At 34.4% G+C, this 27,493-nt stretch overlaps 1 protein-coding gene across 1 annotated transcript; it reads right to left on the bottom strand.

Moving 5' to 3' along the window:
• Positions 1-17,365: 17,365 nt before the first annotated feature.
• LOC124542004 lies at positions 17,366-27,399 on the bottom strand. The gene is made up of 10 exons (XM_047119957.1): positions 27,279-27,399; positions 25,022-25,202; positions 24,506-24,648; positions 23,877-24,014; positions 23,340-23,462; positions 22,219-22,311; positions 21,529-21,653; positions 20,586-20,678; positions 19,902-20,018; positions 17,366-19,077 (listed from the first exon to the last, which is right to left on the bottom strand). The coding sequence occupies exons 1-10, from the start codon at positions 27,340-27,342 to the stop codon at positions 18,151-18,153; spliced, it is 2,004 nt and encodes a 667-aa protein (XP_046975913.1). The 5' UTR covers positions 27,343-27,399; the 3' UTR covers positions 17,366-18,150.
• Between the last annotated feature and the right edge of the window lie 94 nt (positions 27,400-27,493).

The following is a 27,493-nucleotide window of genomic DNA, read 5'->3' as shown; positions in this document are numbered from 1 at the left end:
AGAGTAATGTATGTGATGTTGTCCAATATTTATTTTTTTAATAAATACGCCCCCCCCCACTCCACGATTTTAAAGAAATTAATTCTTGGAATTAAACAGAATTTATCTGTAAAGTATCGCTACGCTACTTAGAAATTAGTAACACTGAGTCACTAACTTGCAGTGGAAAAGTCAGGCTCGACAGGAGTTTAGTCTTCTTCCAAACTATATTTGTACTGCCTGAAGATTATTCTATTCTAATTCTTATTTTCGTTTCGATTTTTAACTGAAGCCGATGTAACTGCTCGAGTTTTTTTGTAATTCCAACCTGGATTAAGATAGGCTTGCCTGATTTTAACAGTGTCGAACTACTGTCGAAATACTGAGTCGAGATGGCCCAGTGGTTAGAACGCGTGCATCTTAACCGATGATTGCGAGTTCAAACCTAGGCAAGCACCGCTGATTCATGTGCTTAATTTGTCTTTATAATTCATCTCGTGCACAGCGGTGAAGGAAAACATCGTGAGGAAACCTGCAAGTGACAAATTTCATAGAAATTCGACCACACGTGTATTCCACCAACCCGCATTGAAACAGCGTGGTGGAATATGTTCCAGGCCTTCTTCTCAAACGGAGAGGAGGCCTTTAGCCCAGCAGTGGGAATTTACAGGCTGTTGTTGTTTTTTTGGGCAGGACTATTGTTTTTACGTTTTGCTCTTGTTAAGATTCCGCTGAGCCCCTAGTACTCGATTCCAATACAAATGTACTTACATGATAATAGATTATTGAAAACATACATTGCGCTCATTTTTTTGTTTAGTGTTTATCGTTAATGGGCAACGCATTTGCACAGGGCCGTATTTAGGGGAGGGCAACCTAGGCAACTGCCCTGGGGCCTCCACATAAGTGGGGGCCACAGTTTTCAGCAAGTTAACAAATACCGAGATATAGTCAAATTATAATAATGTTATTATTTAATATTTTTAAAGTTACCGATACAATTAAATAAATCATCGCTTACTTATTGAAATAAAAAAAAGTAATTAATTCATGATAATAAAATTATTAGGTTGTTCACGCTTCTGTTTGTCTAGGGCCCCCACTGCTTTGCCACAGACCTTGCGAACTAAGATGCTATTTCCCTTGTGCCTGTAGTTACACTGGCTCATTCACCCTTCAAACCGGAACACAACAATACTGAGTACTGTTGTTTAGCGGTAGAAATTAAGAGTCATTACATAGTATAAAGTGAAGTCGCTTACTGCTCTCTGTTACTATGTATGGTTATCTTTAAAATTAAAGCTTCTAAATCTGAACTTCGATATTAAAAAGTACTGTAATAATTTAACTCGTATTATATTAGTAACTAGCGGTCGCCCGCGGCTTCGCCCGCGTAGATAACGGTTCATAATCAGTCTTCTAATATCCCTACTGCTGAGGCACGGACACATTTGAAGAATTACTGCAACCGGCGCTTGGATCTATTGTGATAAACCTCAAATTCGTGATCACAACACCTCAGCCAGACCAACATCAGCCACGAATCTTAAGTTAATGAGGTTCTTAGGGTCGGAGGCCATTATGACCTCTAAGGACCGGAGTTAGAACATTTTATACTTCTATCTTTTATAGTTTTAGGCATCATACGCAAAAAATCAACTTTTTTGGTAGATTTTTTCCTTTTTTGTCCGAAAAACCCAAAATATCTTACGGAACCCTATTTTTTTCAAAATAAAATTTAGCCTATGTTATGCGGGATTAATTTAGCTTTCGAATGGTGAAAGAATTTTTAAAATCGGTCCAGTAGTTTTTGAGCCTATTAATTACAACCAAACAAACAAAGTTTTCCTCTTTATAATATTAGTGTAGATTAAATAGAAAATTAATATTCTAAAATCATGCTTTGAAGCGATTTTTCCTTATGATGTTTTTCGTGTCATGAGTACGATGATTTGTGTAAACGAAATTTAACACTTCCAAATGTTGCCAGTGTTAATTTGTATTATTAAATATAGACTAAAAATATACCAATACGTAGATGTATTTATAGATCTATAGCGTGCTAAATAGTCAGTCACGTAATGAGTTATCTTTTAGATAGTTTTTTGGTACAACAATTATTCTTTGGCACAGCTAGTTACAACAACAACAGCCTGTAAATTCCCACTGCTGGGCTAAGGCCTCCTCTCCCTTTGAGGAGGAGTTTTGGAACATATTCCACCTGGTGGAATACGCATGTGGCGGAATTTCTGTGAATTAGACACGTGCAGGTTTCCTTCACGATGTTTTCCTTCACCGCCGAGCACGAGATGAATTATAGACACAAATTAAGCACATGAATATTCAGTGGTGCTTGCCTGAGTACAACCCGCAATAATCTGTTAAGATGCACGCGTTCTAACCACTGGGCCATCTTGGCTCTTACACAAACACTGCATGCGTGTGTGTGTAAGAGCCTGTACATACATACATATGCATTCACTAAAATCTTTGCTATAGTATTCGGAGAATTGTGTTGATGTAAAGCATCCAGGATCTTCAAGCAGCATTTCATCCAAATCTACCCGAAGCTCAAAAAAAAAGCATCCAGGTCTCGTGCTGCGTTTAAACTCGGCGGAGCGCTTTTCAAATGGAAATTATGATCACGCTAAACGCTACATATGAATATTAATTATGGAAATTGTGTGCGTTTCATTGTAATTCTTTCGAAAGTTTTCTTTCTAGAACTATTCCAACTAACCACGGTTCCTGACTATCTATAATAATTAATTTATATTTTTATTGTACAGTCGGGGTAAGAAAAGGTTCGTCACCTTAAGATCTATTTTCGTGTGCTCAGTGTGAGCGATAATCTGCTTCACCGATCGAGAATGACATATTGCGTCGCAATGATTTGATGTTTAAATTCAAAAGGTACTAAGAGCTTAAGACTTGATAAAGTAATGAATTTGTAAACTGACGAAGGTTTTCTTACTCTGACTGTACAATTTAACTTATACAAATTTAACTCCATAGTAAAACTTACTACCGAAAACATATTCTGCGATCGAAAATATAATTATGACTTAATTTTTTGAGTTATTGTTAAGTAACGCCGAGTGTACCTACTAATTATTTTTGGAGAGCCATCCTACATCCTAGATTGATCAAATAAAATGAGATTTAGTCATAGGAAATCTTACATATTTTTTATTAATTTAAGTAAGGTTTTTTTTCATATACTCCCAGTGTAACTACAGGCACAAGGGACATAACATCTTAGTTCCCAAGGTTTGTGGCACATTGACGATGTAAGGAATACTTAATATTTCTTACAGCGTCATTGTCTATGGGTGATGGTGACCCATATGCTCGTCCGCCAACCTATACCATAAAAAAAAAACTTAATTCGATTGTACCTTGGACGATACTCCAATGATGGTCAGTGAATTCAAACGTGGCAAAATTTCGCTAAAACTAGACACATGCAGGTTTCCTTCACGATGTTTTTCTTCACCGCTGAGCTCGAGATGAATTATTAAAAAAATTAAGCATGAACCCGCATTCATCGGTCAAGATGTATGCGTTCAACCCACTGGCCCATCTCGGCTCTACAAATTTAATTAACATTAAAATAAAATAGTCTTTATTTAAACAGTGTTTTACAATTTAATTTAATTTAACGCTACAAATAATTGTATATAATGTGGAATATATACATATAATAAAATTTGAGTGTCTGTTTGTAATATTAAAATAGCTCTTTTCTACTCAATGCATATGTATGTATACACGGTACATATATCAAAATGTCATTTTTAACAATTTTTGGCTGTCTGTCTGTTTGTTCCGGCTAATCTCTGGAAGGGCTGGACCGATTTTGATGGGACTTCCACTGGCAGATAACTGATATAATAAGGAGTGACTTAGGCTACATTTTTTTGTTAAATTCAAACGCGTACAATGTCGCAGGTTTAGCTAGTTTGCATGTTTACCCCACAAGCGTGACAAAGCGTTCTTACGAATTATTCAAATAGATTTAAGCTTCTCAGCGCGTGCGACTATGTCATACAATTGATAATATACTGACTTCCTGATAAAGATATCATAATTGATAACGAAAACGTTATCAATTATAATCTAGACTTAAGTTTTATCAGTATTTAGATGTATATGTTATTTCGTTTCGCCAATTTTTAAAGGGAATTTATTTAGATTTACATATTACATATACTTGAAAGCAACTCCCAATCTTAACATATAATAAAATTGGATAGTCTGTTTGTAATATTAATATAACCACTTCTTACTTAATGTGTATGTATACACGGTACATATATGAAAATAACATTTTTTGTCTGTCTGTCTGTTTGTTCCGGCTAATCTTTTCTCTTCAGCAATTTAGTAGAAAATATCTTACTAGTTGTTGAGCGTGGATTCGCTCGCGTTTCAAGCGTTCGTTGTCACGTGTTACGTAAAAACAGTAGATTATGTCCGTTGGCCCAGTGGTTAGAGCACGTGCATCTTAACCGATGATTGCGGGTTCAAACCCAGGCAAGCACCACTATATATATGTGCTTAATTATGTTTATAATTCATCTCGTGCTCGGCGGTAAAGGAAAACATCGTGAGGAAACCTGTATGTGTCTAATTTCATCGAAATTCTGCCACATGTGCATTCCACCAACCCGCATTGGAACAGCGTGGCGGATATGTTCCGAACCCTTTCCTTAATGGAAGAGGAGGCCTTATCCCAACAGTGGGAAATTTACAGGCTGTTACTTTATTACAGACAGGCAGAGATACAGAGTTACTTTCACATTTATAGTATTAATATTGATAGAAGTATTACACTTACTTACTAATAGTCGAAATTAACTGTATTCTTATGCGTTCTTAAACCTAAAGTAAGAAGAAAACATATCCTAAATTACCGGTTAGTACCGGTAAGTACCGGTAGAAGATTTAAAACGGATAATTTTTTTAACAATTTTCAAAATAAAATAACATAGAAACGATCGTTCAAATTCCAAGGTTTGTTATTATCTTTGAAAATTAATTGTATAATAATCTAACATTCTATTATAATTACTTTTCATTAACATATCATGTAATGCTACATTTTCAATGAGTAAATTATGTGAAGTCAATAATAAGACAGGCTTACCTCATGGTTAAGGAACAACAACAACAGCCTGTAAATTCCCACTGCTGGGCTAAAGGCCTCCTCTCCCTTAGAGGAGAAGGTTTGGAACATATTCCACCACGCTGTTCCAATGCGGATTGGTGGAATTCACATGTGGCAGAATTGCTATGAAATTTGTCACATGCAGGTTTCCTCACGATGTTTTCCTTCACCGCCGAGTACGAGATGAATTGTAAAGACAAATTAAGCACATGAATCAGCGGTGCTTGCCTGGGTTTGAACCCGCAAACATCGGTTAAGATGCACGCGTTCTAACCACTGGGCCATCTCGACTTGGTTAAGGAACAACACCAGTAAACAGTATTATAAGTAACTAGCGACGCGCCCCGGCTTCGCACGGGTGAAATGCTGATACTGAATATACTACAGAATTTGTTTCTTTACATCACATTATAAACTTCCAAAATTGTCAGCGTTTCTTTACTATGTTGTCCATATATTATACACAAAAACCTTCCTCTCGAATCACTCTATCTACTAAAAAAAACCGCATCAAAATCCGTTGCGTAATATCAAAGATCGAAGCATACATAGGAACAGCGGGAAGCGACTTTGTTTTATACTATGTAATGATGCTATATCTTAAAACAATAAACAGCTACCAACCTTTGAAACTAAGGTTTTAATCTGTCTGTTGTGAAAAAAAAAAGTTTTAAATATACGTCTAACGCTGTCAGAGTGAGATAGATATAGCCTGCCTACTCCTGGCGTATGCGTAAGAAAGGGATGCTGGATTGGCGTAACGCGTTACGTAACGAAGGGGTTTACCGTTCTATAAGAAGTTATAACTTCAATATTTATCTTCCATATTTAAAGTCCATGAATAAAAGTTTCTTAAATTAAATATTTGTGCGTCTCAGAAATTATTCTAAGCGCTGTTTTGGTTATTACATTTCTATCTCCAAAGATAATGTATCTTATCTTAAACTTGTGTTTGTTATTTCAGCGTCTGGATGTTTTTATTACCAGGAAGCATCTTAATTAAAGTTTCAGTATGCAATACTTGGATAATTAGAAGTGGCCCATTGAAATCTTTTTTGTCAAGAACTTACTAACAGAACTGACAAGGCAGGCTGGCAAAAGCAAACTATCTAAATCTCGATTAAGAGCGGTATAAAACATCACTACATATTATACAACAAAGTCCGCCGGCCGCATCTGTCTGTATGTTGTAACTCCAAAACTATTGAACGGATCTTGATGCGGCTTGCACTAATAGACAGATGGATTGATAAGGAAGGTTTAGGTATATAATTGATTGAGATTTTTGTGTAAATAAGTTGAAATAGAACGACATTTGTTAAACATGTCGGAAAAAGCAACAAAAATGTACTTATAAATAAAAGGTAAGATTGTAAAAAAAGAAGTTTAACTTCAGTCCTTCCGTGCGAAGTCGGGACAGGCCGCTAGTATGTATAAATGTCAGTATTTGAGGATCTATTCGAATAGCTTTATGTAACGGTCTTTGAGAAGCATTAAAAACACTTAAACATAATTGTGTGATAAGAAAAAATATCCAGACGTAACCAGTACGTACTAGTTTCAAATGACGCTAGAGAAATATAACTGACTAATGACCAGTTACATTCAAGAGACGCTTCATTTTGGTAACAAATATCCGTAGCTTAAAAAGCGCAATTCTATAGTTATTTGACTGCCACGAATAACGGATTATAGGATTAATTTATATATTACTAGTGACCTGCCCCAGCTTCGCGCAGATGCAAATCTGATCTGATATTCACAGTTTTTTAGTCTGCGTTTTAAATCCATAATATCTATGAAAATACATAGTGTTAAGTAATAAATTACATACTGCTAAGCTTAGTTGGTTCGGCACATCACATTAGAAACTTCTAAAATTTATCAGTGTTTCTTTACTATATTGTCCATGTATTATATACAAAAACCTTCCCCTCGTATCACTCTATCTATTTAAAAAAACGCATCAAAATCCGTTGTGTAATTTCAAAGATGTAAGCATACATAGGGACAGACCGCGGAAAGCAACTTGGTTTTATACTATGTAATGATAATGATGATGATTAATTTTATATGCTCATTAAAATCGCTTTTCTTTATGAATAAAAAAAAATTGCTTTTATATTTTGGACTTAATGATGACAGATTTTTTTGTATTTTTGTCACAGTAGTCGAAACAGTTCGTAACACTGAGTATTATTTTTATAAATCGTTGAAATACGCTTCACAATATACCAGCACTTAAACGACTTTTTTTACTTACCTATTGACTGTTACTAGTTAAAAAACGTCTATGGGAAATCCTTGTCTTTGATTTAATATTATTTTCAAAAAGGTTAGTTGTCGCTAGCGACTCTGCTTAATTATGAAAAAATGACCAAAGAAAAATCCACAATATTAAGAAAAATCGTTGTCGTAAATTTCACTTTAATCTTTTCCACATCAAATTGAAATTGTGTCTGGCTATAAAATGAGGGTACATTAGAATAATATAATAGTCGTAAATCATTTTATATAACGGAACAGACGGTTTTTGAGATTATAATACAAAAAAAATTGCGTACATAATCCCTCACTAGCTATGCGACTCGTAAAGTTCAAATTAAAAGCCATAAAAAACAGCATTCAAATTAATTTTTTGGAGTTAAATTCAAAAACTAATCCGTTATAAAGATTGTTATCTTCGTTAATTAACGGATTAACGAATTAATATATAATTTAAATGTTGTTGTTAGCTAATTAAATATTTTCTATTTTCGCATATAATTATTTTTGTCACTAATTACTTAATTAGTACTTTTTTTTTGTTCTAGATATATTTTTACGACTGTCATTAATCTTTTTTAAAAATTTAATTCATGACAGTTTGAAAATTTTAAACAGACAGATCATAGCGTAACGCGCGAAGCAAGATAAATTATTTACAAGCATGGTTCGTGGCTGAGAGATCGACGATCATTGCCGTCTGAAACGGGAAAAAAGCATTATAGTATTAAAAATATATTTACAACTGCTTGTAGTAAATCATCTTTGAATCAAAATTACATTTTATGAATGCCAGTTACATGAATGAGAATCCCAATTTTGTGTCCCATTCATCCCGATAATCTTTAAGGTCAATTCTACTAAAAAATTGTCAATTTATCAATTGAATCGAAAGCTGTCGTAAGCGCCGTCGTTTTCTTATTACACTGACAATAAGATTCAGTTTAAATTCAGTCTATATTTATTCGGTATCGTATCCTAAATGTTGAACATCAGTAGAATTGACCCCTAATTTCATAACACACCATCTATGTCGACAGCGATATTATCTGTATACAAAATTTAAGTATGTAGTTCGATAAAATTGCAAAAGATGGCGTTAGTTGAGATTTTTTTTAACTTTAACCCGTGACTTTTGAAATTACATTACATTTGGTTACAATAAAAATATATTATAACTGGTGTGAAATATACTTTTATTTTTTTTGTTTAGTTTTTTCCAAAAGTGAAATGTGTAAGGAAAACGAAGGAGTATTTTTATGGCATTTGTTCGCAAACTAGCAATAGTCCACTTGATGGTACGTGGTCACCACCGCTCATAGATAATGCCTGTTAGAAATACTAACCATTCCTTACATCCTCAATGCGCCACCAACCTTGGGAATTAAGATGTTATGTCTCTTGTGCCTGTAGTCAGTTGGCTCACTCACCATTCAAACCGGAACACAACAATACTGAATACTGTTGTTTGCTGGTAGAATATCTGATGAGTGGGTGGTACGTAAGTAGTTACCCAGTGGTAACAACGGGATTTATTCAATTCAATATTCAATAAATAATTACATAAAGATTTGAACCACATAGCAAAATGCATATTCGTATGTGAATGTTAAGAACATCTAAGTTTGTATATTGTAAAATATTAATAATCTATGGAAGCAACTTGTCACAAAAGGCGGGAAAATAAAACAGCATTTCTAAAACATAGATTTTATTCGCTTATAATTACAGCTGTAAGGCATTTTAAAGGCTGGACTTTGTACTATAATAATATATTATATTATTTAATATATTACCTCGTGACGCAATATTGCGTTGCTTGGAATGATTGAGGAAAGGTTTGCGAAAATATACCAGCTTAACATGATTCGATTTTCGTTCATTAATCACTCTTGTACCACAGATAATTAAATTTTTTAAAAGATCTTTGTCGTTAGTTTTTTTTTTCGTTTCAACAGATTATATAATAAAATCGACTAATTTAAACAGAGCTAAAAAAAAACATATAATTAAAATACATAACTAACAAATCGTCGTTGCTCCTGCAAAAATTGCTGTGTTTATTTTTTAATGCTGTGCCGATTTATCGTTATTTCAATATGAAAGTTTCGATGTATATCCATACATCATGGCATTGCTAAATTTGTAAACTTTTAAACAATAGAAGTAATAACAAAACTGTTTTTACAGTTCGTGCGTATTGAAATAACGATTAAGACGGTGTAATAAAATTACGCAGATATTTTTAACTTTGCTGTTTCGTAAATTCAAATCTTTTATAAAAAATACATTGGCACCTAATTGTTAAATGACGATTCAAAAGTGCTCGTAAAAGCTTACTTGAATATAGTTTATTTTGATTTTGATATATTTTTTATTTTTGTAACAATCGAAACATATTAAAAAAATACACAGCGACTTTTGTAGGAGCAACGACGTAATTTTACTTTTATCTGTAATCTGAAAAAAAAAATTTGTGATATGTACAAAACCATGAACGCAGCTTTTATTCAGGGAACCTTTTAGAGGTCACAAGAGGTACCAGTTAACTTAACATAGAACCTTACATCAATGTTTTCATCTAGACACATTCCTACTTTAAAGATTATAACTTCTTCTTTATGAAATTCGTAAAGGAACAAGATATGTCTATGATCAAGACTATAATAATATGCAAAGGTTTATTAATCAAATTCATTAGTACACACCCCTTTCCTCAATCACCAAAGCGTATACTAACACTATATATAATCTCAAAAAACATTTAAATACGTGGAAAGCCGTGGTTTTATGTGATATGTTATTTATTGTTTTATGTGCATACAACTACGTTATAACAATTACGCTTATAATATAAACTTTATAACAGATTATCACAAAAATAATATTAATTACAAAGCAATTTTATTATATAAACATTTTAAAAAACACATTTTTGCGTATTGTGATGTTACCAGTTGAAAAAAATCACATTAAGTACATTTATATCTGAATTAATATAACCATCCAAACTAAAAATTATTACATTGATTCTAAAATAATATTTAGTTTTATATGGCAAGTAAATTTCTACATAAAAAAACAACTGTACATTAGTGCCGATTATTTTGTCGACACTGTCATTTGAAAGTACTTAATATTTTGCTAACGCTACCTCTTACTAAAAGAGTGTATACATTACAATAGTAAAATTAATTAATTTATATTGTTTTTGGACCAATTTACGTTACTCTATCCTGTTTAATTAAAGTCAAGGTTATAAGGGAGGGCGTACCCTGTAACCTTGACCTCACTTCTCCTCAATAGGTATTGAAACATGGTTTGTATGAATAGTTTTATTAGAAAACCCGGATCAGAGAGATTACAGGCACAGGATCAATTGCATTAGACGTTTCCTGAGACACTGGGGTGTAATTATTATTTAAATTTAATTGTACTTTACTGACATACTCTGTAATTGTAATCGATATGGTAAAAGAGTAACTACTGAGTTTATTGCCGGTTCTTGTCGGTAGAATCTACTTTAACGGTGGTAGAATCACATATATCATATATTATATCTCGTAGAGCCTACTTGAATACAGAACATATTGATTTATTGACAGAAAAAAACAACATTTATTTTATCGACCCTACCCAATTTAACAAAGAAGTACAGCATATCTGTCTACCCGAAACCATACCACATCCTTGGTAGTTACATAGTAAACAATTTCTATCAATTACTACCCCCAAATCTACTACCTATGGTTATTGTACCGTTAACAAAACAACGTAACGATATCAGGCACAGATTATACCGTCAGATTTTTGTAATTAATTGAATTTACAACATTTGTTTTGAAAATTAACTATTTCAAAATAAGTCAATAATATATTTAGCTCTTAAAAATTAAGAAAAAAAAAATGTCTTATAATTAATATTAATTAAACTAAACGATTTTAGATCGACTATTTACAATTGTCTAAGTACTTATTCTAACACAGATAGAGAATTCTAACACTAGATATATAATATTATATATATAATCATTGGGTCATTTTGTTTATCGTATTAACAAAAAACAGATACGAAATAAATATTTATTTATATATACAGACATTTTATATAAGCCGTTTTGATATATATATTTTTTTTGTAAAGTGTTACAAAAATATCATTATAACGATTTAAATGTATTAAGTTATTGGCAGTTTTGATTAATCGCTATTGGCAATGGTAAACATCATACTCGACTATGGTCTAATATGGCCAATCCTCCATTGATATATACTCCTTAGTCAAGTGACCACTAGCCGTGTAACAAGATATAATATCTCGTAACCAATTTTAGTGAGCTGAGATGGCCCAGTAGTTCAGACAGGCACCACTGAATATTCATGTGCTTAATTTGTGTTTAAAATTCATCTCGTGCTCGGCTTTGAAGTAAAATATCGTAAGGAAACATGCATGTATGTAAAATCGTCGAAATTCTGCCACATGTGTATTCCACTAACCCGCACTGGAACAGCGTTTTGGAATATGTTCCAAACATTCTATTCAAAGGGAGAGGTTCGTCCAACAGTGGGAAATTTACAGACTGTTTACTTTACAACCAATTTTAGTTACTTTTGTACCATAGTCGGGTAATGATAAATAAATATTGAGTATTTTAAATCGACTAGAAATGACAATACAAAACGTCTTTAAGCAAAAATTAATTCATATATATCTTTTATTTGGATGAGAATTGGGCACCAGTGTCCACAAGCATAGACGAAGTGTAATGTTTTAATCATTTCTTACATAACCAATACGCTATCAACATTGGGATCTGATTTTTTATTTGGATGGGAATTGGTGACCAATGTCCAAATTTTAACAATTTCTTACATAACCAATACGCCACCAACATTGGGATCTGATTTTTTATTTAAATGAGAATTGGTTACCAATGTCCAAAGACATTGGCGGCGTGTGAAATTTTAACCATTTCTTAATTACTAATACGCCACCAACATTGGTGACATTGTATTGACACACAACAATACTAAGCACTGGTGTTTGGCGGCAGAATATCTGTTTCATGGGTATCTCTTATATGTACTCAATTATACATAAAGAAAAAACAGAAAAAGCTTAGGCAATATGGCACTGAATATAAAACATTTGTTCGTTCATGATCATCACAAACGATCACCATCATGAAAACATGATTGGTTTTAACTTTTGATTATAACTGAGTATACTTAAACGTCAGAATCGCTTCGTTCCTATAGGAACGAAGCGATTCTGACGTTTGTTCGTAAAAAATACAATGGTAGAAAGAGCATATTATTCGATACAAAATTTTATAGGTGATAAAAAAGCGTGGAGTTAATACCTGTTGACTTCCAAGCAGGATATAATTTAAATAATTGTATTTAACAAACATGAAATTGTATTTTTTAAATGTTAAAAAACAGTAACTACTGAGTTTCATGCCGGTTCTTCTCGGTAGAATCTACTTTCCGAACCGGTGGTAGCTTCACTTAATTGTAAAATGACGATTAAAAAGTGCTTCTAAAAGCCTACTTGAATAAAGTTTCAGACAACACTAAGTGGAAAGCGTACTTTATTCGGATGTGATCGGTTTAACGAATTTAAGTTGTGTCTCTCTACCTTTAATTTATATAATAAACAAAATGACCCAAATCAACAAGAATCATTAAATATATTTTATTTACTGAATATTTGTATTTTTTTTTAATTTAATTTATATTGTAAAGCATTTTTGGTCGGTCTCGTTTCATTTATTGTTTTCCAATGGAGGTAGGATATTAATACACGAATCACAGTGACGTAGCGACGATTAATTACTACTTACAGCTTTATATGAGTACCGTCAGCATAAAACTTATTTTTTTAATATACCTTCCACCGTTACAAAAGAGAATAATTACAGATAAAAGTATGGTTGACATAAACATGCAAAATCCAATGGCAGGAGTGACAGCAAAATAAATCTTCAAATTTATGAGACATAATTGGTTTATCTAAATTAGAAGAAATTAAGCTTTCAAAAAGAGTAACTACTGAGTTTCATGCCGGTTCTTTTATGTATAATCTACATTCAGTAGTAGCTGCACTTAAGATACTTTTTTAAGTGACGAATAAAAAGTTATTGTAAAAGCCTACTTGGAAAAAGTATATTGTCATTTCGATATCATTAAAGTTGCTATCGAAACTGGATTTATATTTGAAAGATAGATAGATATAAGCAGTTGGAGAAGAGTATTATATCTTAAATAAAGATATATTGTTCTAGTACTGTCTGTAGTGCATATTATAATATACACTATAAACAATTAGCTAGACCAGTGGTCGGCCACACGCGGCCTGCGAATATTGTTGACAAATTATACGTACAAGAAGTAGCGTCTCAAATCTCAGACATCACACTAAAATTTGTGTAAAGTCAGTTTCCTATTTAGATCGTTTGCAGATTTCAATAGTAGTTTTCTTTTTTCTATGGAATATGACTAATTAACACTAATTATGCGTTGGTATGGTGAAGTTAATATCATGACTGCGACTTGCCTATACTTTATTTACCGTGTGGCCCTTGCCTACCAAAAGGTTGCCAACCGGTGAGCTAGGCTATTAGAAATATGAATCTCCTAGCATTGGATTGAACACTCTCATATATTTTAGTCAAGGTAATGAGTGCGTTTACCCTGTTTTTATTTGGTTACCAATTAGACTCTGAACGATCTGACTTCGAGTTATGTAATAACATGAGATTCAATGAGTATCCATTTACTAGTAAATGACGTCACTAGTTCTAATACGACTCAAATTGTTGCATTATTATTATTATTATTTAGACCGCGTTATATTATCACACAATGTCTGATTAGATTTGCGTATACGCTACGATATTAATATGAATTGCCTATTAAATATATAAAAGAAGTTTTTAATAACAACCAGTGGCGTAACTAGGTGAGGAAGGGCCTCGGCTCATAGAAAAAGAATTGGGCCCCTTTTTAACTAATAATTACCATTTAAAATTATAAATACCAAGAATATCAGAAATCTTGTGCGCAGAATCGTGATTTACTAGCTTCAGATGCTTAAGGTTTACTCTTAGAGGGCCCCCTGAACTACGGGGCCCTGGTGCAGTGCAACACCTGGCCCTACGATAGCTACGCCTCTGTTAACACTTTCAGACACGATTTACATCCACGAGCTAAATATTAAACATTGGACAACATCACATACATTACTCTGATCCCAATGTAAGTAGCTAAAGCACTTGTGTTGTGGAAAATCAGAAGTAACGACGGCACCACACGCACCCAGACCCAAGACAACGTAGGAAACTAATGAATTTTTTCTACATCGACTCAGGACCTCAGAGTGGCGTACCCATGAAAACTGGTGTACATACTACTCGACTACGGATGTCGTCGAGATGAGTTAGGGACACAAACTATTCGCACCTCATTGGTCGATAAAGAGAAACAAAAGACGAATTCGACAAGTAAGACCGTTTTAAGAAAATTGGTCACGCGAATGAACCAATGAGCGTTCAGAACAAATTCCCCTGGGAGCTCGTTTCGTGGAATGGGAATTTACTCACAATTTTAGCCCTGAAAGGTCGCATGTAGACCTATTTAAAATAAGAATAAGTTCATACAATAAGAAAGGTTAGCAAGTTCGATTTGTTATAGTCGCTTCTTGGAGACACAGACTATACAAGCAGATGTCATAGCAAAATCTCTCTATATCTTTTAACGCTAACGTTCAAATAACTTACAAGGTAAAACGTTTTAATTGAATTGTCTATCTGTGATTTAGTAATAACTACGAAACCTTTTTTGATCCTATGAAAAGGATGTTAAAAAATGTCTGAAATAACTTTTCCTATCCACATTTGAAAAGTCCGAAATAGCTTTTTTAGTTATGATAACTATAAACTGTTTTCAAGCAAGACGATTAGATGCAAATAAATTACTTAAACTTTTCATATTGATGTTTTTTGATTTCTATCATTCAAAACATTGTTTTAAGTTAGAAGTTGTAGCTAAAACATGAAAGAATTTGAAATTAGATTGTATACAAGTTACAAGTGAGTCGAACCCAGGCAAGCACCGCTGATTCATGTGCTTAATTTGTCTTTATAATTCATCTCGTGCTCAGCTGTGAAGGAAAACATCGTGAGGAAACCTGCATGTGTCTAATTTCATAGAAATCTTGCCACATGTGTATTCATGTAAATCAACTCCTCCTCAAATAGAGAGGAGGCCTTTAGCCTAGCAATGGGAATTTACAGGCTGTTATTGTTGTTGTTGTATACAAGTGTAGTCTTTTCCAACTACAAGAAGACAAAAACCAATCAAAAACATTTTACACCGATTTGACGCGATATTATTGGTCGAGAGCTTGAATAATCTATGATATTAGCTATGGATTGTCTCAAAATCATCCTTTCTATAAAGTATATGAAGCTTTTTTTTTTGAATTTCGAAAATAGAAGTAGATATAAGTTATGTATAACCAAAAAGGTTTATTAAATAAGGTTTTTTATACATAACACAAGAGTGATAATATGTGAATCAAAGATTTATTCGTGTTACTCCTACTGTTATTATAATAGGCATATCAATAAGTTGTTATATATCGAAATTCATAATATTTCTGTCTTTATATAATATATTATATATTAACGTTTAATTATATATAGACGGACACTCTTATTTGTAATGATGAAGAGTAACTACTGAGTTTCTTACCGGTTCTGTTAGAATCTACAACCGAACCAAAAGTCACGTATTTGATTTACATTTTATTTTTATATATTTATCATAACATACTGAGATAAAAATCACTTTTATAAGTTATTTGTTAATTCATGTATTATAATTTGTAATATATATACAACATAGCAAGGTATATATAATATATATTTTATAAACAAGATTTATCAACTGGGTATTATAGATTAAAGCTGCAATAAAAAAACTGACTAGTTTAATCATTGTTTAAGGCATTGTATTAATAGAAGAATTATATATAAAAAAAACTATTAATTGATCCCACTGTTGGGCAAAGAGGACATATATCACTATATAAAACAAAGTCCTCCGACCGCATCTGTCTGTATGCATGTTTGCGATAAACTCCAAAACTACTGAACGTATTTTCATGCGGTTTTCACTAATATACAGAGGTATTCATAAAGGTTTAATTATGTAATTTATTAAGGTTTCTGCGTACGTGTAGAGCTGAGATGGCCCAGTGGTTAGAACGCGTGCATCTTAACCGATGATTGCGGGTTCAAACCCAGGCAAGCACCACTATATATATATGTGCTTAATTTGTGTTTATAATTCATCTCGTGCTCAGCGGTGAAGGAAAACATCGTGAGGAAACCTGCACGTGTCTAATTTCATCGAAATTCTGCCACATGTGCATTCCACCAACCCGCATTGGAACAGCGTGGTGGGATATCTTACAAACCCTCTCCTTAATGGAAGAGGAGGCCTTATCTCAGCAGTGGGAAATGTACAAGCTGTTACTTTAATTTACTTTACTTTTTGCGTACGTAAGTTGCAATAAAACGATAATTGACAAACGTGCCGTAAAAAGCATTAAAAAAAAATTGAATAAACGGTAAAAATATAAAAAAACACTATAGTACATCCGTGTGAAACCGGCACGGGGTACTAGTATTGAAAACACTTCAGTGAAACACAGGTATCCTTAATTTATGTAACATTAGCGAATAATTGATTCAAACATACAAGCATATATGATTATAGTACGATACAAAATAGATGTAGCATCGGCTAATTCAATAAAACCGATAACTGCCGATTCACACAACCAATAGAAACAGCTCCCTATCGCGCCATTCGTCGCTATAGATTCACGCGTCAGAGAAAGCAAGTGCATGTAAATCGACGCGTCAAATTGACGAATATATCAGGTCGTATGATATTACACGTTATTACGTTTGTGCAAAGATCATATTCGCATGAGAAATAAATATTGATAATTTGGGATAGCTTACTCAATTCGTATGTGATCAGTTTCACGAATTTTGCCGATGCGACATCTAAGTTGTGTCGTACATATTAAAACAACATAGTATATTTTTACATACTATATCTTACTTGTAATGATTATGTTGATATTGCCAATTAATAAATTTAAATCTTATTAAAAAAAAATATTGTATGAAAATTAGTTTCTTGTCGCTTCTGTTCAGACCGATTGGTTTACAATATTATAAATGTGAAAGTAACTCTATCTGTTACTTAAAGCTTAAACTGCTGAAACGATTTCGATGAAATTTTTGTATGGTGATAGTTTGAGTACCGGGAAAGATTGTCACAGTGGGGTATGATAGCGGCATCATGATACTAAACAGACACCTACGTGTAACATCGAAGCAATTCTAAAGAAATTAATAAATAATTGCTAAACTTTAAAATCAACTAGGATTTCTTCTACATTAAAATAATTATTAAAATGAAATAGTTAACAATTATTCGAAACGACTACCGCGCCATCTGTAGTACACTTATGTCACTGCGGCAGAAACTAACTTATAAGTGTCAAATTAATCGAATAAAGGATGCGCATGCGCATATTATACATATACAAGATATTTCTATGAGACCGTGACGTTGATAGATATTTTTTTATAATATATAAATAACATATAACAAATAATATATAACACTTAAATAATAAAATCACTTACGAAACGCTACGCAACATCGTTGTAACTATCGTTAGCGTTCACATCACTATCTATAGCTGGCAAGTTATCGATAACGGAACTTATCGTCTCGGGTACGGAACTATCGTTTATCAAATTAGCCGTGTTAACGTGATCGACTGAATTAACAGATTCAACGAACACATTATTATCGTTCTCCGAATTAAAATTATTGTCAACATTCGTATTATCGACTACATCGACAGAGGTTACATTATTATTCGAATTATCTGTAATATCGATAACATCGACTGTCAAATTATCGATATTCGCGTTCGAATCGACACCGGAGGCCAGGTCTTCATAGCAGGGGGGCATTTCGACGTTGCTCCTTGCTTCGTTCTCTGTGCAGTCGCTTTGACCCTGACCGTTAATCCCCTCCCTACTCAGATATTCGGGGGGAGGGCCGTACTTGTACCTCATCGCTTCATTGTAAGGGGGGGGCCGGGTACTGTCCAATACCGGGTAGTTCTCGAAGTTAGCCCCTAGCAACCTTATCGTTCTACCATTAAGCGTGTACGTTTCACGGGAATTTAATCTAACAAACTCTAGATCATCTATGTTTATCTCTGCCACGTTTGGCGTATCCGGTCTAGGCTCCTCGGAGCGCCTACCGAACCTAGGTATACTGAGTTGGAACCTACCTAGCTGTAGGGTCAGTGGTCTCTGGACCGAAAGCTGGTCCATGACCCTATCGATCGTGTTCCGTCTGAAGGTCCGCCGCCTTAGAAACTCTATCGGAGTCGCCATGTAGTTCAGCTCTCGGGCCGTCAGGTCCGGGTTGGTGAAGTACATGTCGGTGTCGCAGTACGTCGGCGAGCGGTAGTCGAGGGTCCGGGTTCGATTCCTCGGCGAGTTGGTCAGCGACGCGGATCTTACGTCCGTCATTTCGACGTCGCAGCACTGGGTGGGTACCTGTAACGTGGATACGCTCTCTTTAATAAGAATGGAGAGATTCAGGTATAATGATGATGTGAGAAAATTATACGTACTATTTATACTTTTACAATTTTGTTATAAGTGAAGTTAGTCAGTAAGTTAGTTACAGCGGAGTTACTTTTGGATTTCTTTTTATGGTATAGGTTGGCGAACGAGCATATGGGCCACCTGATGGTAAGTGGTCACCATCACCCATACACAATGACGCTGTAAGATATATTAACTATTCCTTACATCGTCAATGCGCCACCAACCTTGGGAACTAAGATGCTATGTCCCTTGTGCCTGTAGTTACACTGGCTCACTCACCCTTCAAACCGGAACACAACAATACTGAGTACTGTTGTTTGACGGTAAAATAACTGATGAGTGAATGGTACCTACCCAAGGCGGGTTGCACAAGTGAATAATTTAATAACTTATCGACAGAACACAGTCTGATTACAGTATAGTATCTATTGATGAATGCTTGTGTGCAAAAGGTATCACAAGGTATCACAAGGTATCAAGATAGCACACCTTGGGAATGAAACGATCGCCTCCTAGCTATTTCTAATCATATACTACTATGTATCTTATTAATTTGACAAAAAAAAAAAAAATAACAGAAAAAAAAGACCCGCTGAGTTTCTTTCGCCGGTTCTTCTCAGGTCAGGGTGTTCCTTTTTCCGAACCGGTGGTAGTGTTTATTTGACAATCAATAAGTAAGTGTAATGCTTCTATATTGAATAAAGGAATTTGAGTTTGAGTTGAATTAACACATTACAATAGAAAAAATCATGTGATCGATACTATCTTACCTGTCTATACCTAGAGCAGAATATCGCAGAGAGTCTGGCGAGTCCGAAGCCCCCGTTGCATGCTGGGTCATCGGTGGCCTCGATCGGGGACTGAGGTGAAGTCGGACTGCCAGCTTCCTGGAATACAGAAAAAAACTTTATTAAATTTTCTGACCTCCGTGGTCGAAGTGTGTGCTAATTGGTGGTAGGGCTTTGTGCAAGCCCATCTGGGTAGGTACTATCCACTCATCAGTTATTCTACCGCCGAATAACAGTACTCAGTATTGTTGTGTCCCGGTTTGAAGGGTGAGTGAGTCAGTGTAACTACAGACACTTAAAAATTATACAACGGATATTGATGCTGTTTTCTTAATAAATAGAATGATTAGAGAAGAAAGTTTTACATATATAGTACATGGATAATATAGTAAAGAAACACTGATCGTTTTAGAAGTTTGCAATGTGATGTTGTATATAAACAAATTCTGTAGTATGTTTAGTATCAATATTGCACCCGTGGCAGGGGCAAGTTGCTAGTTATAAACAATTATATATTAATCAAGTACTGTTGGCAGAACAATAAATCAGTACAATTAGAAAATCACATTGAATACATAGATATAGGATTAAATTATATTTTTTGTTGTCAAGAATCCTTCAGAATATATGTATAAAAAAATAATAATAATTTATAAGTATACTTACGGATGTCACTTGGGGACTCCGGACGGGGCTGGCTGAAGCCCCGGGCTCTAGCAGTCGAGCCGTAGCTGCTTCGTAGCGGGGAGGGTAGCGTGCCTTTCAAAAAAGTTTTAATTAAAAAAAATATTGTGTCTGTAATAAAATATCAATTAAATCAACCAATTACAGTACGAGGAGATATTTATTTACAAACAAATAAATTACGACAAATTATTTAATTTTTTGTTGTGTCTGTACTTTGAAATATCAATGTTTTTTAGATTTAAAAAAATAAAAACATATTAACATTGAAAATGTACCCAATTACAGAAGCGTTCACAGTTACAGATTTTTCATAAGTATTATATACTATATGTGCCCACGATCTTGGTGTAATTGTTCAGTTCTCAGACTTTTGTCATAAATAAGTCTTATGTGGCAGTATTTGGACAATGCAACGGGACTTAATTATTTATTTTATATTTAATTCTAAAATAAAAGTAACCTAAATTACTCCCTATTACATTGACTATCCATTAGTGAAAGTCTCATTAAAATCGGTCCAACCGTTCCAGAGATTAGCCGGAACAAACAGACAGACAAAAATGAACGTGTTTACATACATACAAATATAGCAAAAATCTATCATTATAATATTACAAGGAGACACTCCAATTTTATTATACGCATGCAACTTGCAAGATAGAAGTAGGTCATTGGCGCTGGTTCTCACGGCCAGGTGAGATGTCTGCCATCTCGCTTGCTCCCAACACGTTCAGACGACATGAGGCGACATCATCACTAGCGTGTGCGTGTGTGTGTGTATGCGCGTGTGTGTGTGTGTGTGTGCGTGTGTGTGTGCGTGCGTCTGTTAGCGCGCGTGTGTGTACGCGCGTGTGTCCGCGTGCGTGAGTGAGTGCGTGCGAGTGCGTGTGTGTGTGTGTGCGTGCGTGTGCGCGGTACTCACGGCGTAGTGGTGCGCGGTGTCGCGGTGCGCGGCGGCGTACCCGCGCAGCGCGGCGCGCTTCATGTGCATCTTGCAGAGCGCCGACACCAGCAGCACCACCGCTATCATGAAGATCAGCGCGCACGCTGACAGACACACATACACACATATAAATGTCAACATTCACATACAAGTTTTCAGTAATAGCCTATTACAATGGAAGTAGGAATAACAGTAAACAAAATTCAGATTTAAATATTATATTGTACACTTCTAAGACTATTGTGATTAACATGTAATATATATGTGTGATATTTATAATACAACACTATTACTTTATTAAATTTTCTGACCACCGTGATCAAAGTGTGTGCCAATTGGTGGTAGGGCTTTGTGCAAGCCTGTCTGGGTAGGTACCACCCACTCAACAGATATTCTACCGCCAAATAACAGTACTCAGTATTGTTGTGTTCCGGTTTGAAGAGACATAGCATCTTAGTTCCCAAGGTTGGTGACACATTGACGATGTAAGGAACAGTAAATATTTCTTACAACGTCATTGTCTATGGGCGATGGTGACCACTTACCATCAGGTGGCCCATAAGCTCGTCCGCCAACCTATACCATAAAAAAAAACTTGCCCATAGAGACAATGTCTTCTCCTTGACAAATCATATATATGTTATCACAAGCAGATATATTTCAACTAACCGGTGACTGTGTATATAGTTGACTGAATGAACCCATAATCGTCCGGCGCGTGTCTATCTTCGAACAGCGGCGGGAACTCAACTTCCACGTAACCTGAAGACAAAAAAATACATTAAAATCAATATACAAGTATGATAAGTTTTGTATAATTATGTCTTTGATGACCATTTTCAAGGTCACGGGCCTCAATTACAAATCTGAAACTACTTATTTATTTATTTACTTAGGACAACCAACAGTAGATACAATAACACATTGAATACATACAATATAACAACTTAAATCAACGAAAATGTTCTAATTACAGGTAGTCTCGGCATGCACTTATAACATTACAATACACATATTTTATAAAATATTTTTAAATACAATAACAATAAATAATAAAAATACTTTTACATATAACAATTCGACTAATAATCACGAAATATTATTAATTAATAATTAGAAAATAAATATTAAAGCATTTCATTGAATTAATTTATTTTTTATTAAAATTATTATATTATTAAATTAATTACTTAGTGGATATTGTATATTGTGGACACAGTATATGAAGAAAAAAAAAAAGAAAGGTTCAATATCAAGAAACTACTGGATTCTCATACTCATACAGCTATCACTTATATATCTGCCACGTCTGTTTTATATCAACTCTATGGTCGAAATGCTCTCCATTAAATAAAATATGTGTCTTATCAACAGTATAATCGATATTAAAAATGAATCAATCAGTACGAACTGATGTGCCAGTGGTACGCGTGCATCTTAACCGATGATTGCGGGTTCAAACCCAAATAAACACCACTGACCACTGAATTTACATGTTTCTATAATTCATCTCGTGCTCGGCGGTGAAGGAAAACATCTTGAGAAAACCTGTGCGTTGTTGTAACAAATTTCAACAAAATTCTGAGTTCAATGGTGGAATGTGCTCCAAACCTCAAAGCTTCCCCCCTTTCAGGAGCTAGCTAGCTAGTTAGCCCAGCAGTGGGAAATTTTCTATCTGTTGTTATTTTAAGAACAGGTGCACCAAATGGGGGGGGGGCGGTCGTGTTGTTATTGTAAGAAAAGGTGCACCAAATGGGGGGTGGGGGGTGTTGATATCTCAGTAAGGTTACCCGCGAGCGTGGAGTAGCGGTGCTCGGCACAGCAGGCTGGCTCCCGGCACAGAGGGGCGCCCGGCCGGCAGCACGCAGACTCCGATATGCAGCGCCCCGACGAACAATTCAGCTTGTCGTTGCCTGCCGTCGTTAAAGTATATATTTTTAACTAGGATTTTTTTTTATCATACATGTTTGATGCGTAATTATGACGTAGAACACATGACAGCGAAAAAAGGGTATATTTAAAAGAATATCAATAGAAATACATATATTACAAATGTCAACGACTAGACTTATGTTTTGAATATCATCACGTCTGAGAAAGAGTATATGCCTAGCTAAATAGTCGTTATACATATAATTATATTAAAATAGTTATCTTTAAGATAATAAATTAATTATTAATTTAACTAAATTATTATATCTGTGATCAATTTATATAAACAAAAAAGAATAAAAAAAATTAATTTATGACACTTCTATTTATTTCAAATCTTTATTTTTAAACTGTATATCATAAGCTAATATTGTACTGAGGTGTAAGGGACTCACGGCTGCAGGGCTGCGGCGGGCAGAAGGGCGGCGCTTCGTCCTCGGCCTGAGGGCAGTCGCGCCAGCCGTCGCACACGTAGGCCGGCAGCACGCAGCGCGGACCGCACCAGAAAGCGCCGCGCGCGCAGTACGAAGGGCCTGAGGGCACCACGACGTTAGTACCCGGGGCCCCAAACCTTAGGGGGCCTCGAGCCCGGGCCCCCATCCTGAAGGGGGCCCCGCAAAAACACCGATGTCTTTCACACGTTTGACTGCTATGAATACTTTAGAAATAGCCATATTTGCAAGAGATATCTAACATCATTACCAAAAGGCTATAGACGGTTGTCAAGATTAAAAATGTAAAGCAGACGTTTTGATAGAAATAGATGCATTATGCCATATAATATATTACTACAAATTTATTATTATTACAAATTAGATTCCTGAGAATTTACGAAAATAAATGTATTGAAACTCAACTTCAGATGAGGTTCTCATCAAACTATTTGGAGATAATATCTATTAAGGGGCCTTTGTGTGTGTCTAAGGGGCCCAGCATAGCTTGAGACGGCTCTGTATGGGCAAGAACTCAGTAACTTTTCCTCATGTCGACCGGGGCTTTGAACGGTAGAACAACTCATATTCACCTCTAGGCTGTACCAAGATATACAGGGTGCTGCTGAAAGGAGGCGCAGAGCACATGTAGTGACCGCTGTCTGATATCTGAAGGTTGGTTCGTTCTAGCTTACTGCTCACCGATGCACCTCCAACTGGCTCTATGCTGAACGGTCTGTAAAGTATATAAATATTTTTTTTAATATCACAATACAAATAGCCATTCTATATGAAAGAGGCGCAAGACACAACCAGTGGCGTAGCTAGGTGAGGAGGGGCCCCGGTGCATAGAAAATGAATCGGGCCCTCACCCCCTCTTTTCCAACCCTTTAAAACTATAGATACCAAATAAGAAATCTTGTGTGTAGGGTTGTGTTTTTATAGCTTCAGAAGCTTATGGTTAGATAGAGGGCCCCCTGAATTCCGGGGCCCTGGTTCACTGCACCACCTGCCCTACGATAGCTACACCACTGGACACAACACTTTCAGTGCTAATTTGCATTGCAGTTTAAGAAATGGCAAAAGTTATTATGCCCCTTGATGCTTACCTGCCTCTATCCGTCCCATTGTCATTCACATAGTTCCACACGTAGACCCTCGGCGTCGTGTCACCCCGCACCTCGCATACCAGAGTCAAATTATCATGTTCCTGACGCACAATAATATCTATATACTCCGTGTCCCCGGGGCTGTTGAGGGCTAAGAATGGAGGCTGCGGATCGCTTGAGCCTGGGAATCAAAGAAAAAATTATGAGATTAAAAGTAATCTCATCATGGTTTGGATAGTAGAGTAAAAAATTGTGTTTATACATATAACCAACGAAAAAACGAAATTTATATACTATATTTTCATATAACTTTAAATTACCTCTGTTATATGCAATACACTCTACCCTTGATTAATATCTAATAATAACCTGTATTTATAATATAACACTATTACAATTCCACTTAACTACTTATTTTTACTTTAATTTTATTGAATTTCTGATATTAATTTGGCAATATTTTGTATGCCATTATTTCTTAAATACATAATAAATATGAGTCTATAAATGAGAGTAGTTTATTGTGCTAAAACTAGTCAAAATGTATACAAAATTTTCGAAATGAGATTGCTGTTGCCTCATCGCTTCAACTAATTTACCTGTAAAACCTGTGCATATGATACATCAATTTAAATCATAAATTTAAATCATTATTTACATTGAAACTTCTATGTAACCTAAGTTGATAGTGAAGTTTCTTTAATTCTAATATTATAAATGTAAAAGCAATTGCTATACAGTTTAACTAAAAATGACTGTACTGAGTTTTAGTACTGATTGAATTTAGTATGAATCAAGCTTGAACTCCAAGGAAGGTCCTATACTGAACACCATCCCCAAAGGTTAGAGAACCTCATACAACAAATAGTCTTACAGATATGGCTTTTATAGACATTAATAGTCACAAAAGGCCGTTCTTTAAATCAAAATCAAAACAAACTTTATTCAAGTATGCTTTTATAAGCACTTTTGAATCATCATTTTACAATTAAGTGCAGCTACCACTGGTTTGGAAAGTAGATTCTACCAGGAAGAAACTCAGTAGTTACTCTTTTTCAACAGTTAAAAAATTATTATAATATTATAGACATTGTAAGGTATGGTTTATTTGCATATTCTATGGTAACAAGTACATGCAGTTATTATTTTTAATGATGAGGGTAATGCTGAAAACCGTTCAGTATATGTTTTATTTAATCAATATATTTACTTGTTTAACATACTAATATTTCAGAGGACATAACCTTAGTATGGAATATTTATATTTCACAAATGTATCTTGTTTATACTACAAATATATTAATATCACACCTCACCACATTTTAGGTATTGCCATTATCACTATTTACAACTGAAACTGAACTAAGATCTTGTGCTAGGAGTGTGGATGATAATAGCCCAAAAAGCTTGTAACAAATCTGCGAGTCTGTGTTACATTGTTAGGCATAATATTATAAAAAAACCTGCAAAACATTCTGTATTGCCCGTTGTATGTTTTACATATATTTATTATTGTTTTTCAGTTCAGCGTTATATCAGTAAAGCTACTCCTCATATATTAGTGTAGATTATACACAACATGTAAATAAACATAGAAATAAACTTATATATATGTATGTATGTACCGTAGACAGTTTTCATGTTTAACAGACCTTCAGGAAATTTTATCTGACCTTTATTATCTCGCGTTTAAAATTGAATGAGAAGGTTAAACTTTATATAAGTTTTAAGTTGTGAATATTTACGTTTTTCTTTCTATTTGTTTTTTTTTTTGAGTAATTTTCGTATATTGTACAAATAAATGACTTTACCGGCAATTTATTTAATTTCTTTGATTTATATAAATATTGATTTATGCTTATCATATACGATATTTATTCATATATTTTTTTACACATATTAATATATAATGTATGAATTTATCTGAGTAATGTTTAAAAATATAACTGTTAGATTTTATAATTAGGCTCAAAGAGAAAGGAATGCTGTTTGTAACGAAAAAAAATACCGTTAATTTGTTAGCAACCATTGCGTTAGAAAAAAAAATATTTTTCACAATAAAATGTCACAATCCCTTTGTATAATATTATAATTGAGGAAAAACCTTTAACAAAACCGTACATTAAGCAAACAGTTATGAACAATTATAGACCCAAGGCCCTTTAAATATGAAAAATACTGAATTTTTAAAAGCTATATACATAATATTCGATACAATCATATTTTCGAATGGAATAACTAAAATTTTTATACTCACATGTTTCTATGATAAGGAGAAGAATAGTTAGGCATATAAAAACACTTCTTACGAGTCTAAACATTTTTATTTATTTTACATTTTCACAACACTGACATTCAACAAACTACGCCATTTTTGTTTGAGAAAAATGCGTTTCGTTTCACGATTTACGATATCAAAAATAATTTCATTACTTTATGAAGGTATTTAACTACATAATAAATTACATAATG

This window comes from Vanessa cardui, chromosome 29 (assembly GCF_905220365.1).
Source record: "Vanessa cardui chromosome 29, ilVanCard2.1, whole genome shotgun sequence".
NCBI lineage: Eukaryota > Metazoa > Arthropoda > Insecta > Lepidoptera > Nymphalidae > Vanessa > Vanessa cardui.
This window is presented reverse-complemented; position numbering and strand designations above follow the sequence as displayed.

Excerpts from the sequence above, each read along its gene's own strand:
- LOC124542004 (XM_047119957.1), bottom strand. The coding sequence starts at position 27,342 with ATGTTTAGACTCGTAAGAAGTGTTTTTATATGCCTAACTATTCTTCTC. Across the intron at positions 24,015-24,505 it reads TATCTTGGTACAGCCTAGAG|GCCCTTCGTACTGCGCGCGC; the intron begins GTGAATATGAGT and ends TGGTGCCCTCAG. Across the intron at positions 23,463-23,876 it reads CCCGCCGCAGCCCTGCAGCC|GCAACGACAAGCTGAATTGT; the intron begins GTGAGTCCCTTA and ends TAACGACGGCAG.